At 47.9% G+C, this 16,394-nt stretch overlaps 1 protein-coding gene across 13 annotated transcripts in view; it reads right to left on the bottom strand.

Moving 5' to 3' along the window:
* RYR1 (ryanodine receptor 1) overlaps positions 1–16,394 on the bottom strand; it is a 166,375-nt gene that overhangs the window by 120,514 nt on the left and 29,467 nt on the right. For 9 of the 13 annotated variants that reach the window (XM_083159885.1, XM_083159890.1, XM_083159891.1 and 6 more), the window contains exons 2-4: positions 6,005–6,124; positions 4,834–4,938; positions 795–815 (exon numbers count right to left, since the gene is read on the bottom strand). In XM_083159885.1, coding sequence (XP_083016011.1) covers positions 795–815; positions 4,834–4,938; positions 6,005–6,124 — 246 coding nt within the window. The remainder of the gene's footprint in view (positions 1–794; positions 816–4,833; positions 4,939–6,004; positions 6,125–16,394) is intronic. The other 4 variants (XM_083159889.1, XM_083159894.1, XM_083159897.1 and 1 more) reach the window with 1 other exon arrangement.

Below are 16,394 nucleotides of genomic sequence, written 5' to 3'. Positions count from 1 at the left end.
AAGACCGGACCCCATTGGGGATTACAAGGCCCTCATCACATGCTGTGCTGCCCATTTAAGTGGATGTCCCGATGTTTTTTTGGGTGTGACCAATATTTCTCAAGAGAAGCCCAAGTCATATAAATAATAGATAATAATAATACTATCAATAATATATTGTAGTTATACAGTCAGGGTTGTACTCATTTAGCTAGTTGGTTTCAGAGATAATGTAGTGTTCTGATAATGACTAGGACTTTACAGTATCTCAGTTTCTAGTACGGGGTCAAAGATGCCACTACCGGATTTAGATAGGCAAGCATTTTCGTAATCTTCCATCTGACACAGCACCATGTGCATCTGCCACTTAAGATGACAAATAAATGATATGCACCACTAATATTTAACTGAAATTCAAGGCTGGAGTTAGAATGTGCTACGGAGAACCATATGATAAGGGACTGTCTATTTTCAGAGGGATTTTAAGACAGTTGACTTGAAAGACGAGGAGTGTAGGAGAATTTCAGCAATGTGTCATGGTCACAGAATCCCTTCTAAGGATTTGTCCCATCGTTAATTCTGGTGTCATTGTGAATCGAGAAGGAAGCAGACTGGATACAATGCATTACTGAGGTTGGAGGCAAGAGTGGAGTGCTAGTGCCAATGAGTAGGGAATTTTCAATGAACGAACAGAGAAAGCGACAAAGTTCCTTATTTGACAATGGCTTGTGAAAGTTGGGAAATGATGTGGTTCCAGCAAGAGAAGAAGGGATGGGAAGTCACAAGAGGGAGCAGAGCAAGGCCACAAAACATACCCATTTATCCAAATTGGGCACCTAGCACGAAGACGAGAAAGAGAAAGCCAAAACAAAACACAGAAAATATTATGTCAAAGAGATATCTGCAAGGCAGCCATATTGAGTCTGACAAACGGAGACATTTTGGATGGGACTGACCACAAAACATTTTCTATCCTGCACTGCAGAGTCTAAACAAGACTGCAACTGACGGCCTCTAGGTAGATTTTCTGTGTCATTCTTGAAACCCATTGGGTAGGCCAATTACTTAAATGGTTGTAGTGAAATTCTTTGGGCTCTACAAGCCATATATAAAATGTTTTAGCTTTTTTGGGCCATAGGGGCAAATGTTTTAATATTGCCATAACGTTTTGAAAATAACGAGTTCTGCTTCTCCTGCATAACGAGGAGAAGCGGGCACCTGATACAGCTTAATGTATGTCCTGTGTCCACGGCTCTCCTTATCGGCAACTCTGGCAGCACTGCGCATGCGCACTGTAAAAAAGAAAACTCTCCCCCGCAGCCGGCTGTAATAGGCATGCGCAAGATCTCACTAATTTCATGAGATCTCGAGCGCAGCCCAGAGCCAGCAGCAGGATTAGTGCTGTCCCTGCAGTAGGAATAGGACAATTCTAGCTCTGGTATGAAGAAGTGGTCTGGGCAGTTATCAGGCGATGTATGCCTGACAGCCAGACATACATCGCCCGAGCCATAAGCGGCTGGGGGAATTAAAGGGGAGAGCCGCGCCGAGCTTCAATCGGCAGAATGCATGTCGCGTACATTATGTGCGCTGATAATACATGTTAAAAAACTTTATCCCCCCAGATAACCAGTGTTAAATGCAGTTCAGAGTTAGTGGATGAGGAGGTTGATTTGCTCTATATTGAGGTGATATATTATATAAATATATTTCCATCAGCACTTTGACTCCCAAAATTGATTCTAAGCACTTATTGTTTAAAAACACACGTTCCGATGTACAGACCTCATTACAAGATCTGCCGCTGATGAAGTCGTTTTGGCGAAACGCGTTGGGTTGTTTTTTTTTATAAAGAATTCTCCGGCTCCGTGGGCTCAGCGGCGTGGAGAGAGCCGGGGAGACTGTGAGTATAAATATGTGTCATGTATGTATGTTCTGTGCTGTAGGATTGCGCTGAGGACGGGTTTAATAGCCTGAAACGTTCCCAATATATTTGTTTGCAGTAAACCGTCTCCCGAGTGCTTTTTTGTCCATTTGGACTTGGATTGCTGTATTCACGAGTTTTATGGCACCGGGGGCAAGCTGATGATATATTCCTGATAGTGCTGGCAGGATTGGATATATATATATTAATCCCCCCGCTGCAGTTACCCATTGACCAAGTTTATACTTCCTTAACGTGTTTTGACAGTGTAATATGCTCCAGTTTGTGGCCAGTAATGACAAGTGGGAGGGGGCCCCCCTGTCTAAAGTGACCCGGGGCCCCCGAAGGCTTAATCCAGCTCTGGTATAGTATAAACCTATTTCTTTTGCTAAAAATAGGGATAAAAGGTCTATTACTTTTAGACATAGAGCCCAAATGGTTGACAACAGACAGCTTAACCATAGCTACAGTACCAAGACATGAGGGACAGACAAAACCCAAATACAGAACAAATACTGCAGGTGAGAACATATTTTATGTTACTAAAATATCAACCAACAAGATACAGGGGTTGATGTACAGTATACAGTGGAGAAGTGGACCAGTGGAGACGTTGTCTATAGAAACCAATCAGCTTTGAGATAAAATTTATCGAGTACATGTTATAAAATGATAGGGGAAGCTAATTGGTTGCTATGGGCAGATTCTCCACTGGTTCACTTCTCCACTATTTTCACTGCTTGAAACATCAACCTTACTGTTCTGCTGTGCAGTTTAATCAAAAGACTTGTAAGAATTCATATTGCTTTCCTCAGAATAAATGGAAATATTATTAAAGAGAAAACAAGCATCTGGAAACCACAACCTAGGCATTGGGCAAAAATCTCCAAAACATTGATTAGGAAGAGAAAAGTTTCTTTAAATCTGGAAAAAGAAGATGCCATTTAGTTCCAACACATGTGTACAGTAACTTCATAAAAAGTTCCCAGCAGCAAAGGATATAACATTAGCAGATATTCTGGTCACGCTATTACAAAACTAGGCAACAAAAGTAAGGGCAAACACAAGCAGTAGACAGTAGACAGAAGTGTGTGCATTGGCGGATTGGTCATCAATCTCATTGGTAAGTTTCCCAGGAGGCCACCCAAACGAGAGGCTGCTGGATCCGGCGGTTTGGTGCCTTTTTTTTTTTTTTATATAAAAAAAAGCTGTCCCCATACAGAGACCCTGCATACCTCCAAAGATGGGCATCCCTGGTTTGGAGACAGACCCTAGAGGTGTTCCTGCAAAACCCAGAAGTGCGGATTCTGGGATCACTGGGCCTGCGTGCATTGCGCATTCTGGGCAACAAGCAATTAGCTCCCCCTGGGCAACGAGCATATAACTCTCCCTGGGCAACAAGTAAGTAACTACCCCTGGGCAACGAGCAAGTAACTCCCCCTGGGAAACAAGCAACTCCCCCTGGCCAATAAGCATGTAAACCCCCTTGCCAACAAGCATGAAAACTATGGTAAGGAGCATGTAACTCCCTGGCAGCAAGCATTTAAACACCCCCATGGCAATGAGCATGAAACCCCCAGGCAAAGAGATGTAACCCCTGGCAAGGAGCATGTAACACGTAGGCAATGAGATTTTTCAGCTGGAAATTAGCATTGATCAAGAAACCCCTGACAACAAGCATGTAACTCCTGTCAACGAGCATGTAGGTAAGTGGCAGTTATGTGGCATAATACTTAATAGGCATTACGGAGTGTGGCATAATATGTAATTGGCATTATAGTGTGTGGCATAATATGCAATAGGCATTACGGTGTGTTGTATAATATATATAGGCATTATGGTGTGTGGCATATTATGTAATGGGCATTGCCATGTGTGACAATGTGTAATGGGCATTACAGTGTGTATAATCCTGGTGCAGTGTCTAAAGGCCCCCATAAATTAGGCCAACTTGTCCGGCAGCACCCTGAGCGGGCTCACATATGATTAGGTGCCATTTTTTATGTGGGATAAATTGCATGCGATTTATCACATGTAACTTCCGGGGCGTCTGCAGGAGAATTTTAAAAAATACATACAAAAATACAGCCAATCAGCAGCTGTCTATTTTTTTTTTTTTTATTTGCCCACCGCCCAGCTCTGTACGCCTGGCTCTCTGCAGCCCCCAGCCCGGCTCAGATCATGTGATCTGATCATGGCCCGATCCACCGGCATCGGGTGAAATTGGGCCCAAATCGCATAGTGTATAGGGGCCTTAAGGGACTCAACCTGGCACAGTGTGTGGTGTAACATGAATTGAATTGGTACTAATATGTATCAACGCACCTTCCCCACGCCCTGCATTTTTGCTTACATATAGTCAAAATCATAAGGAAAGTGAGGAAAAAAATTGGGGATATCCAATATCTCTGAATTAGTGTTCAAGATTGGTTGCTAAAACTATTCAGTGTGCCAGGGGAACCAATGTCTTGTTACTTACTAAGTTTTAACCCCTCCCTTGCATGCACCTGAAATGTTTTACTGAACTAATTTGAGCAACTACCACTATCTGTATATGTATAGTCAAAATCATAAGGAAAGTGAGGAAAAAAATTGGGGATTGCGATACCTATGCTCGGCCTTGCCCCGTCATTATCGCAAGTAGAAATAGACTGTGCAGCCCAGTCTATTTCTATTATATCACAGTAGGGCCATGCTGCACCATGCAGAATGGCACCCTACCCCCAGCTACACCGGCTGATGCTTTAACCTTGCCTGTTGCTGATGTCTCTAGTGATGTAGTACTCCCGCCTGCTGCTATGCTGTCTCCGCCCATTTTAGATTTTTTGCCGTCTGCGTGTGGCCACTTCCAGAAATTCGATCCCCAATCCGCCCCTGAGTGTGTGTATGTTGTGTACAAGGCTGGTAGAAGAATGGAGCATACTGTACCGTACCTCGCTTCCCATCTCCACTGTGTTTGCCAACATTTCCTGAAGAGCTCGAACTGACAGAGACTGCTCCAGAATAAAGCAGCAGATGGCCAGGTCTGGAGGCACATTCTAGAATAGGAAACGTGCGTTAGAGAGATGTGTAGGATGAGACTCACCGAAGATAGGAAGAAGAAATAAGGGTACTTGTTTCCTAGCACGGCCACAACGATTTAGATCGTTGTGGTCGTAAGATAGAAAAACAGGATCGATCGCATCGCATGTGATTTGGTCGCATGCGATGCGACCGATCCGATCGACCGATTTTTCACCCGATTTTTTTTTTCCCCTATTTTTTTCAATTGCCCCCCCAAATGTTACTAAGTGGGCTAGACCCCACGATAGACGTCAACCCGAAGCGTGGCGAGCGCAGCGAGCCCGCGAGGGGCGGCGGTGCGCGTCCTCCGACCTTTTCATTCCCCTACTATCCACGTCGGCGTGGAGTTGAGAATATATAGTGTGGCGAGCGCAGCGAGCCACCGAGCCCAAAGCGTGGCGAGCGCAGCGAGCCCCGCGAGGGGACGCGTATAACTTCACAGGTATACGCGTCCCCTCGCGGGGCTCGCTGCGCTCGCCACGCTTCGGGCTCGGTGGCTCGCTGCGCTCGCCACACTATATATTCTCAACTCCACGCCGACGTGGATAGTAGGGGAATGAAAAGGTCGGAGGACGCGTAACGCCGCCCCTCGTGGGCTCGCTGCGCTCGCCACGCTTCGGGTTGACGTCTATCGTGGGGTCATGGCGGGCACATAAAAAATGTGAAATGGGTCATATTAGCCCATTTCACCTTTTTTATCATTTTTCCCTATGTGAGATGGACTTAATCAAGTCCATCTAATCTTGTGCCATTATAATGGCACAAGACCAACGCGATCCTCCCGATTTCAATGTTAAAAGATTTTTTAACATTGAAGTCTATGTAAAAATCGGGTGAATCGGTCGGTCGCATCGCGGCCGATTTTAATTGGTCGCGACCGACCGATTGACCCGATTTTTGTCATTCAAAGTGAAAAAATTGTAAAAAATCGGCCACATCGTGAGGATCGTGTCCCTTAATTAAGAGCCACGATCACTCACGATTGTGGCCGTTCTAGGAAACAAGTACCGAAATAAGGGCAGTAAGAGGTTCATTTCAAACCTGAGCATTGGATGTTGATTCCAGGAAACAGAGGCGGTTCCCAAAGCCTTCTGCTCCCATGCACATCTTAAGGTTCTCTTTGCGGATTGTAGCGCTGCATTGCAGGACCACGACATCTTCCTGCAGATAGAACACAAAAACAGAGATTGTAGAGTTTCTACAGGGAAAACTTGGCTGAACATCTACATTGGTCCATCAAACAAGATGTGTAGACCAAAACCTACCAAGGCCTTTACTAGGCAGACCTTGTACACCGGTTCTTATCACCAGTTTAGATCAAGCTGTAGGACACCACTCCACAAACAATCCAGTGTATTGGTTTTCATAAAGGCCTTTACAGATGCAGAATTTGGACTGATTAATAAAGTCCATTTTGCCAGTAGTAGTTATGGAAACTTGCACTCACCAAAAGAAGAGTTACTGTTGGGGGGCAGTAGTATCACAACCATAAAGGGTTCCCAATAGCCCTTGCAGCAATATAACAGCCAGAGTTCCGAGAACAATCCGATCCTGTATATCAGTTGTAAGTCAATCGTATACTTGAAAATGGGATATACTACTGTATATGAATCACACAGTATGGGATCTTAATGCTTTACTTATAAAGACAAAAAAAGACAAAAATAACCCAACCCAATGCTGGAAAATCTCTTAAGCAAGGAATAAATTAAAATGGATAAACCAAAACAAATCAAGAATAATAAATATACTGCAATATGAAAAGAATACAATAAAACATCCTTAAAATAGTGTCTTATAGAGGGTCCATCCGGTGAGATATGCTCTATTTTTCTATTCCATTTGTCTTCTATAAGCAAAAAATAGAATAGAAATCTAATGCACATCAAATGTTTTTATTAGCATTCGGTGCAGATTCGATCCCAATGCGTGCTCCCGTGTAGTGAAAACCTAATGTGTTCACTCAGGGCCGGTGCTAGGGTGTCCGGCGCCCTCCTGCAAACCATACATTTTGCGCCCTTTCACATTGCCATTGCAACAAGCTGCAGCCCGATTGTGGGAGTATATGCAACATGCAATCCTATGGAGGATCTCGGGTGTATGTACATGTATGCATACACCATCTCAGTGCTGTGTCCGCAAAATGTTGCAGGCACTAAAGGTGCCCATACACGCTGCGAGAATCGCACACGTTATGGGCTAGATCGCATTGCATGGCATGTATGCAATGTGTGTGCAATGCGATCCGAAAGCAGTACAAAAAGAGGGGAGGAGATAGAGGGGGCGGAGTGTTGAGTACTGGCAGTGGCACTGGCACTGCCACAGCACACTGAGAAGAGGGAATGAAGGGGAGGTGGCGCTGCTGCCTGTTCGTCATTTGATTGACAGCTGGCGCAGGGAGCAAGGGGTAGGGGGTGGATCCGGACATGACATGTCATACAGGCATTCACAGACAGCGCTACATGCCTCAGCGCATGTGTCCGTGAGGAAGAGGGGGCACGTCGCAGGAGGAGGACAGCGTGTGCGCGGTGCAGGGAGCTGCTCAGCCTCTCCATACTGCCACCTGCTATCAAACAGGCGCTGCGGGCGGCGTGCAGGAGGCAATGACAGTGAGGGCTGAGGCAGCTCTAGCAGAGCAGGGAGGGAGCCAGCACCTTTTCAGCATGGCGCCTCCCTGCTTTGCAGGAGCTGCTGAGTGGGTAGCGCCGGCCCTGTGTTCACTGCAGCATTCAATTCAATCCAGATCTCAATCTCCTGCCTGAAGGATCAGGAACACCCTGAGATCGAATTGAAATAGAATAGCAAAACCAATGAAAAATAGTGAAAATCAAAAAGAAGTATCAAAAACTGCTGAACAGGTCGAATAGGCCAAATCGAATTTAAATCAAACCGTAGGTATGCACAGGGTTTTGTCTATTTTTCTATTTCAAATTGGAATGCAATCTGAATCAAATTGAAAAATTTTTAGCCGCATTTGATGCCGATTCAATCCAGAGTTTTGCTGGGGGCCCCAAGAGCCGGGCGGGGGGAGCCAGGCGGTGGGCGAATTAAAAGAAAAAACATGCAAATGAATAGGCGGCCACTGATTGGCTGAGCGAGCTCTCTCAGCCAATCAGTGGCTGCCTATTCATTCGTATGTGCTTTTTGTATTCTCCCTACGCCCGGCTCCCAGCTCCCTCCGCCCAGCTCTCAGCGTCCCCCCCGCCTGGCTCTCAGCGTCTCTCCACCTGCAGCTCCCTGGGAGTTATCACACATAAAAAATGGCACATCAAGTGCCAAATCGTATGTTAGCCCTCCCGGGAAGCTGCCAGGGAAATCCTAGTCAACTGTAGGGGCCTTAACCCTTGAGTGGTATGCCCGGAAATTTTCCGGCTCAGCTGCGCCGCCGCAGCGGGCTGTCCCAGAAAATTTCCGGGCATACCACTAAGAAGGTGTGCGCCAGTGGTGTCCAGGTGTGCACCACTGGCGCATCACCTGTCCGGGCACCCCCCACCTCCCCTCCCATCGCTCAGCCTCACCTCTCCGGCCGAAGCTCCCCTGTCCCCGCCGCCATTAGTTGTATAGGTAGGTGGTAGGCTCGGGGATGTTCTGCGCGGCTCGGGGGGACTAGGGAGTTCGGGCGCCCGAGTCCTCCCGAGCTGCCAGAACATCCCCGAGCCTGCCACCTATTATGAACTAAGGCTGCGGCGGTGGAAGACCTGGGAGCTCCGGATCGCGATCCCGGAGCAGGGGGAGGGGGAGCAAGGGGGAGTGACGGGGGTTGCCCACAGCTCTGTAGTGAGTTTTGCTGGGGCAGGACAAACCTGCCCTGGTAGGTTTGTCCTGCCCCAGCAAAACTCACCACTCAAGGGTTTAAGCATGGTATGTACTATTGGAAAAATGCTTGTGTAGACCTTCTCACCCTAGCTATGTTGACCATTTTAGGTGTCAAACTAAAGCCTCCAGTGGTCAACCCAATGCATGTCAACCTAATGACCATATCGCTTATCGTATGTGAAAGCCGACAGATTCAATAAATCTATAAGGCCAGTTCTTGGCGGCCTCTGGCTTGGATCCCATGCACAGGGCCCCATGCATTGGATCACAATCGGAGGTAAAAACTTGGGATCCGACACTTTTCATCTGATTTCTCAGCCCGGTGCATCGGAGTCAGATGAAAAGGGCCCAAATCGCACTGTATATGGCCACCTTTACAACAGACTACCTGGAGACGCTCGGCAGAGTCTGTTATGCGGAAGCGATGCAAGACTGTATATAGAGTTATAGGAGAAGTTATGAGGATGGGTCCAGCAATATGAGCTGGTGTAAAGCGATGTAACTCTTAAACTTTACTGCAGAAGTTACAGGAGAAGCTATTTTAAAGTAACAGGAAACTTACAGGGACGTGATACTTGCTGTAATAGTAGAGGTTATAAGGAGAATTTAGGAAAAGGAACATCATGAGTTGGGGAAGGGGTTATATGGAGTAATGTGAGTTATAGAGCGGTTATATAGAGTAACAAGCAGAAATGGAGGGAGACGGCTCTATTACTCCCATAGCCCTGGGGTATTATGGGTGCAGTGTGTGCGGTGTGTGCGGTGCAGCAAGTAACAGTGCATCCACCACTGCCGTTGGCCTGTAAGATTGGACCCACTGGTGAATAATAATTCTACACACTGCAGGCAGTTGAATCACATCAGCCTGACCCACCGGTGTTGTTAAACTGTGTATACATACACACACTTTTCTGGGTGGGTGGGACATTAGACTGCCTTCCGGGCAACTGGGATAAACTTACGCCTCTGGAGGGAGATGTAGTATGGAGGAACAAGGGATGGCTATAGACTATCAATGTTCTCAAAACATCAATGGTTGGGACCTAGTGCTCGATGTTTTGGACATCGATAGCGGATGTTCAAATAGTTTTTAGTCATTGATGGGGTGCATCCGATGGTGATGGGTTTATTTTAGCCCTGTCTGTCCCTGTGTACCACTGCATCACTCTCTCTTCATTCATATGTATGGGGTAAGAAATACTTTACTTATAGAGAGGTGTTATATGGAGGAACAGGCGGAGATATAGGGAGGTGTTATATGGAGGACCAGGATGAGTTATAGGGAGGTGTTATATGGAGGAACAGGATGAGTTATAGGGAGGTGTTATGGAGAAACAGGAGGAGTTATAGGGAGGTGTTATATGGAGGAATAGGCGGAGTTAAAGGGAGGTGTTATTTGGAGGAGTTATAAGTAGGTGTTATATGGAGGACCAGGAGGAGTTATAGGGAGGTGTTATATGGAGGAACAGGAGGAGTTATAGGGAGATGTTATATGCAGGAACAGGAGGAGTTATAGGGAGGTGTTATATGGAGGGACAGGAGGAGTTATAGGGAGGTGTTATATGGAGGAACAGGAGGAGTTATAGGGAGGTGTTATATGGAGGAATAGGAGGAGTTAAAGGGAGGTGTTATATGGAGGAGTTATAAGGAGGTGTTATATGGAGGACCAAGAGGAGCTATAGGGAAGTGTTATATGGAGGAACAGGAGGAGTTATAGGGAGGTGTTATAAGGAGGAACAGGAGGAGTTATAGGGAGGTGTTATATGGAGGACCAGGAGGAGTTATAGGGAGGTGTTATATGGAGGAACAGGAGGAGTTAAAGGGAGGTGTTATATGGAGGAGTTATATGGAGGTGTTATATGGAGGAACAGGTGGAGTTATAGGGAAGTGTTATATAGAGGGACAGGATGAGTTATAGGGGGATGTTATATGGAGGACCAGGAGGAGTTATAGGGAGGTGTTATATGGCGGAACAGGATGAGTTATAGGGAGGTGCTATATGGAGGAACAGGATGAGTTATAGGGGATGTTATATGGAGGAACAGGTGGAGTTATAGGGAGGTGTTATATGGAGGACCAGGATGAGTTATAGGGAGGTGTTATATGGAGGAACAGGATGAGTTATAGGGAGGTGTTATATGGAGGGACAGGATGAGTTATAGGGGGGTGTTATATGGAGGAACAGGAGGAGTTATAGGGAGATGTTATATGGAGGAACAGGAGGAGTTAAAAGGAGATGTTATATGTAAGAAAATTTGCAGGAAAGAGAAGGGGCAGCAACATACTTACCTACCCTCCCGGAATGGCTTGGAGGGTCCCGAAAATCGAGTCACCCTCCCGGCCCCCCGGAAGGGTGGGCAAGCCTCTCGCATTTAGTGGGGCCCCTGCATTAGCCCCCGCACCCCCTCCCTCCTCCAGTCAATAACAGCATTCACATTTGGGGAGGGGCTAAAATGAAGCAAATCACATAATTTAGTACCACGCCCAACCTGAAGAGATGCGAATCGACATCATTTAAAAGAGAGGGGACAGGGCTTCATTTTAAAAGTTTATTATCACCTGTTTTAAACAAATTAATTGATAAGAAAGGTGTATCAACACAGGTGATGGCAATCATTAATGAATAAGGAAGTCCAGGAATAGAGTATTCTGTCCCTCCTGGAGAGGGTCATGTTGGGAGGTATGTAAACAGGAAACCAGGGTCATCCAACCCTTTATAGCATGGGTTGCTGCTTCCTGTTGCGCTGACAATAGGGTGACCAACTCATCCCTTTAAACCGGGACACATATTAATTACACAGGTTCTGTGGCTGGCTTTCACCTGGTTTTAAACTGCCACACCTCAGGACTCCATTTCAACTGGTTTTAAACTGCCACAGAACCTGTGTAATTAATGTGTCCCGAATTAAAGGGATGAGTTGGTCACCCTAGCTGACACTGATCCAGGGGCGGGGACATCAGGGGCGGAGCCAGAGTCTGTACTAGAGCAAATGCTGCTCCCCATATTTCACCACTACTGAACCCATTTGCAATGTACACGGTTCAAGGTTCAATCCCAGTCAGAGCAGAAAGGGGTCAGTCCCAAGTCTGACCTAATTTGAATGAAAGATAAAAATGAGGATAGGGATGTATAATATGAAGTGACAGAGAATTACAGAGAGTAATTATATGCAATTATATGAAATATATCAGCTAACAATCCTAGGCAGTGCTGGAACTTGTGGTTGGTGAGCATAGGCGAATCTAAGGGGTGCGTAGGAAAGATAGTGGGTAACAAGTTACCGACTGGTGTGAGGGGGGGGGGCGCAATGATCTGAGGTAACTAGCCAAGCTGCGGTGAAAGGTAGGGGTTAGTCAGCCCCCTTCTAAACACAGAAAAGAGGAGGGGTTACACCGCGCTAAGAATTGCTGTTATCAACAATTATCAATGTAAAAAGTGCCAATAGGGTATAAAAATAACAATTTATTTTAAAACATGCATATAAGATGTATTAAAAAGGGGGGGATAGGGGGGGCATGGAATAAAAAGAAAAATCTGCAGAGGATGGTTCAATATTGTCCAGTTCATACGGTACCGTATTTGTAGATTTCAATCATTTAGTGGGCCCGTTCCTATATCGTCTCCTGGTTGCCAGTGGTGGTATGTTTGTGGAGTGTCCGTGGAAAGTAGCACTCTCCTTTTTGGTATATCACCTCTGTCCGGGTTAGGGGCTAAAGTGAGCCCTGTATGGAAAAACACCAAATGTTCACCACTAGTCCTCAAAAAGACTCTGGGTCTGGAGACTGGTCTGGATCCACTGGGTGCAGAGATGGTAAGGTGAAGAACTGGATAGGGATTGTCCTCTGGTCCACCAACGCGTTTTGCCAAATGCTTGGCTTTATGAAGGTGGCAACCAGGAGACGATATAGGAACGGGCCCACTAAATGAGTGAAATCTACAAATACGGTACCGTATGAACTGGACAGTATTGAAACATCCTCTGCAGATCCCCCCCCCCCCCTTTTTTTTAATACATCTAATATGCATGTTTTAAAATAAATTGATATTTTTATACCCTATTGGCACTCTTTACATTGATAATTGTTGATAACAGCGATTCTTAGCGCAGTGTAACCCCTCCTCTTTTCTGAATCTAAGGGGTGGTCTGGGGGTGCACCAGACCACCCATTAGACTGCCCGGCGTTCTGTACCTTTAAATATATATTCACCAAAAACATGGGAGGGCTGCCCGCATGCCCAACTGCACGCAGCTCCTCCCTGGTCCTTTGCGGAGTGTGAGCACCCTGGGCGGCTCCCTCCATTTGTCCTCCTCCCTCCTCCACGTGCTGCTGCTGCGGCTAGCGTGTGTGTGCAGCAGCCAGCACTGCAGGGTCACGCGGGGGTGGCGGCGGGGATTGACAGACTCGTTCCCGTCCTGAGATTCCGTCCTGACTCCTCTGGGCACCGGTAAGTGCAGTGAGTCAGTGTTATTTGCACATTGCCTTGCCCAGTGCCCAGTGTACTTATACTGTATGCTCCCACAGGGTGAATTGCACTCATGCGGGTGGGGAGGAATGGGGATGGGTGGATGAGTTGAGGTAGTGTTGGGAGGGAGGGGGTGTGTGACTTGCCCCTGTTAAGCCACGCCCCTCAAAGGAGGCCATGCCCCAAATCCATTATGTGTACTCAGTCTGGGACCACACGTTAGCATATTTCTAGATTTGCCTATGTTAGTGAGCCCTCCTCCACCTCAACCCAAGTTCACATTATGCAACACTGCAGTGGGTGATTGGGAGAGGCAGGGGTACAGGGAGAGGCAGAGTATAACAGGGAAAAGCAGTGAGTGACAGGAAGAGGTTGATATGGACTGCACCTTCTGCATCATTGTAGCCCCTCCCCCACCACATACACCCGCAAATTGCAGGATTTTACTGGCGGGGTAGGAAGATGCGGGGGAGGGCAGGTACATGTGGGGACATATGTGAGGGATAGGCAGGACCGGATTATAATGGGGGCACAGGGGGTCAGTGCCCCTAGGCCCCCCTCTATCTAGGGGCCCCCTGTGGTTGGCATGTATTTTTATTTTTTATTCATTTTTTTATTTTTGTATTAAGGAGTAAGATGATAGCCTATAGCAGGCCTGGCCAATTACTGGCTCTTCAGCTTCAGCTGTTGTGGAACTAGACATCCCAGCTTGCCCTGCATCATTTTTAGCATTCCATAATAGCACAACTTTGACAGAGCATGCTGGGACTTGCAGTTTCTAAACAGCTGGAGAGCCACAAGTTGGCCAGGCCTAGAATATAAGGAGAGGTTATAGATAGCAACATGGAGGGGTAATATCGTTCACAGATCCCTCCCAGCATGCCTCTGGCCACCGTCGTTGCAGAGGGACTCTTGAGTCGCAGACCTAGAAGTCCTGTGACGGGGGAGCATCACAATGGACAGCTCTTATTGGAAGAGCTGTCCTTTGTGCTAATAATCTAGTGCATATGTGATTAATAACAAGGCGATGTGTGCCGTGATGTATCTGCATATTTTAGTGCATCCCGCCCATCCAGTAGTAAAGGGTTCTGTAGAGTAAAAGTAAGGGTAATACAGGGAGATTACAGGGAGACCGGATCTCTATGTAAGTCCCAGCTCCGGCACCATATTCAGTCTGTGTGTGATAGACAGCATGGATGTGTGTCCATGCTGTCTGCAGCAGGAGGGGAAAAAACACCAGAGGGGATGCTGTGGGGGCTGCAGGGGGGGAGACAAACACTGGGGGAATGATATGGGGCTGCAGGTCGGGGGGCAAACAAGGGGGAGCAACTAACGAAAGGTACATACACTAAGGGGGAACTGCTGAGCGGCAGGGTACATCTACTAAGGGCATACTTGCCTACCCTCAGGAATGGCCAGGAGGGTCCTGCAATTCGGGTCCCCCTCCCGGCCCCCCAGGAAGGTGGGCAAGTCTCCCGCATTAAGCCACAGCCCTATGGTCCCCCTTCCCCGTGGTATAAAACTCCGATTTATGCGGGTCCGCGGGGAGGGGGCGTGGCTAAAATGACACGGTACTTGTGTAGTTTCACGGCGCCGCTGCGCGCACAGTCTGTCTCTGAAACTTGGCAGCCTGCCAGAAGCTCTGTTTAACTGTGCGCGTGCCGCTCTAGCTCTGCCTGACTGTGCTCGTACCGCTCTAGCTGTAAGCTACGTATTGACAGCTACGTTATCAGCGTAGCGCCGGGCAGCAGCAGCAGCCCAGGCACTGACAGGTCACTGTGGGACTTGTAGTTCCACAGTGAAATAGGCACCGCTGACAACGGGGGCATGTAAAAGTGGACACCAAAGTCACCCCCCAGCACACCGCTACCAAAGGGGGGGTCCCCCATGCAGACGCTAAATTTAGACGCAAAAGTGTCTGAAAACCGACTATCTGCTAGCCGCTACGAAGGGGTTGTGTCCCCCATGCAGACGTTTAAACTACCTGCTAGCCGCTAAGAAGCCGGGGGGTTTCTGGACTTAGACGCTAAAGCCTCTGAATTTAGTTGGGACTAGGGGTACATCTAAATTTAGACGCTAACGCATCTAAATTTAGCTGGGTCTAGGGGTACACTATTTAAACCTGTCCACAGTGGCACTAGTCGACGCAACAGCTGTCGACCATGTAAATCCTACTATCCACGGCAACCCGAAGCGTGGCGAGCGCAGCGAGCCCCGCGAGGGGCAGCGTTACGCGTCCTACGACCTTTTCATACCCCCACTATCCATGTCGGCGCAGAGTTGAGAATAGAAAGTGTGGCGAGCCCGAAGCGTGGCGAGCGCAGCGAGCCCCGTGAGAGGCAGCGGTACACTTCCTACGACCTTTTCATACCCCCACTATCCATGTCGGCGCAGAGTTGAGAATAGAAAGTGTGGCAAGCCTGAAGCGTGGCGAGCGCAGCGAGCCCCGCAAGGGGACGCGGACACCTGTGAAGCCCGCGAGGGGACGCGTATACCTGTGAAGGTATCCGCGTCCGCTCGCCTCGCTTCGGGCACAGTGGCTCGCTGCGCTCGCCACACTTTCTATTCTCAACTCCATGCCGACGTGGATAGTGGGGGTGTGAAAAGGTCGTAGGACGAGTACCGCCGCCCCTCGCGGGGCTCGCTGCGCTCCCCACGCTTCGGGTTGGCGTAGATAGTGGGATTTACAAGGTCGACAGCTGTCGCGTCGACTAGTGCCACTGTGGACAGGTTTAAGAGTGTTTTGCACAGTGCATATGGATTCAGACGCTAAAGCGTCTAAATTGTAGCGTCTGCATTTCGGGCACCCCCTTTGATAGCGGTGTGCTGAGTTTAGACGGAATTAGACGCTACGCTACGCTGATAACGTAGCGCTGTGCTGAGAACAGCTAGAGCGGCACGCGCACACACTACGCTGGTAACGTAGCACTGAGAACAGCTGGAGCGGCACGCGCACACGCTACGCTGGTAACGTTGCTCTGAGAACAGCTAGAGTGGCACGCGCCCAGAGTTTGGCAGGCTGCCAAGTTTCAAACAGACTGGCGCCGTGAAACTACACAAGTATCAATGACACAAATCGCATCATTTTGCGTCATTTTAGCCCCTCCCCCATCTGCGGACCCACGAATAAATGTGGCTGTCTGTCATGGG

The sequence above is a fragment of the Crinia signifera genome, chromosome 9 (genome assembly GCF_055691185.1).
Source record: "Crinia signifera chromosome 9, ASM5569118v1, whole genome shotgun sequence".
In the NCBI taxonomy this organism is placed as follows: domain Eukaryota; kingdom Metazoa; phylum Chordata; class Amphibia; order Anura; family Myobatrachidae; genus Crinia; species Crinia signifera.
The sequence above is the reverse complement of the archived record's forward strand: the minus strand, read 5'-3'. Positions and strand labels throughout refer to the sequence as shown.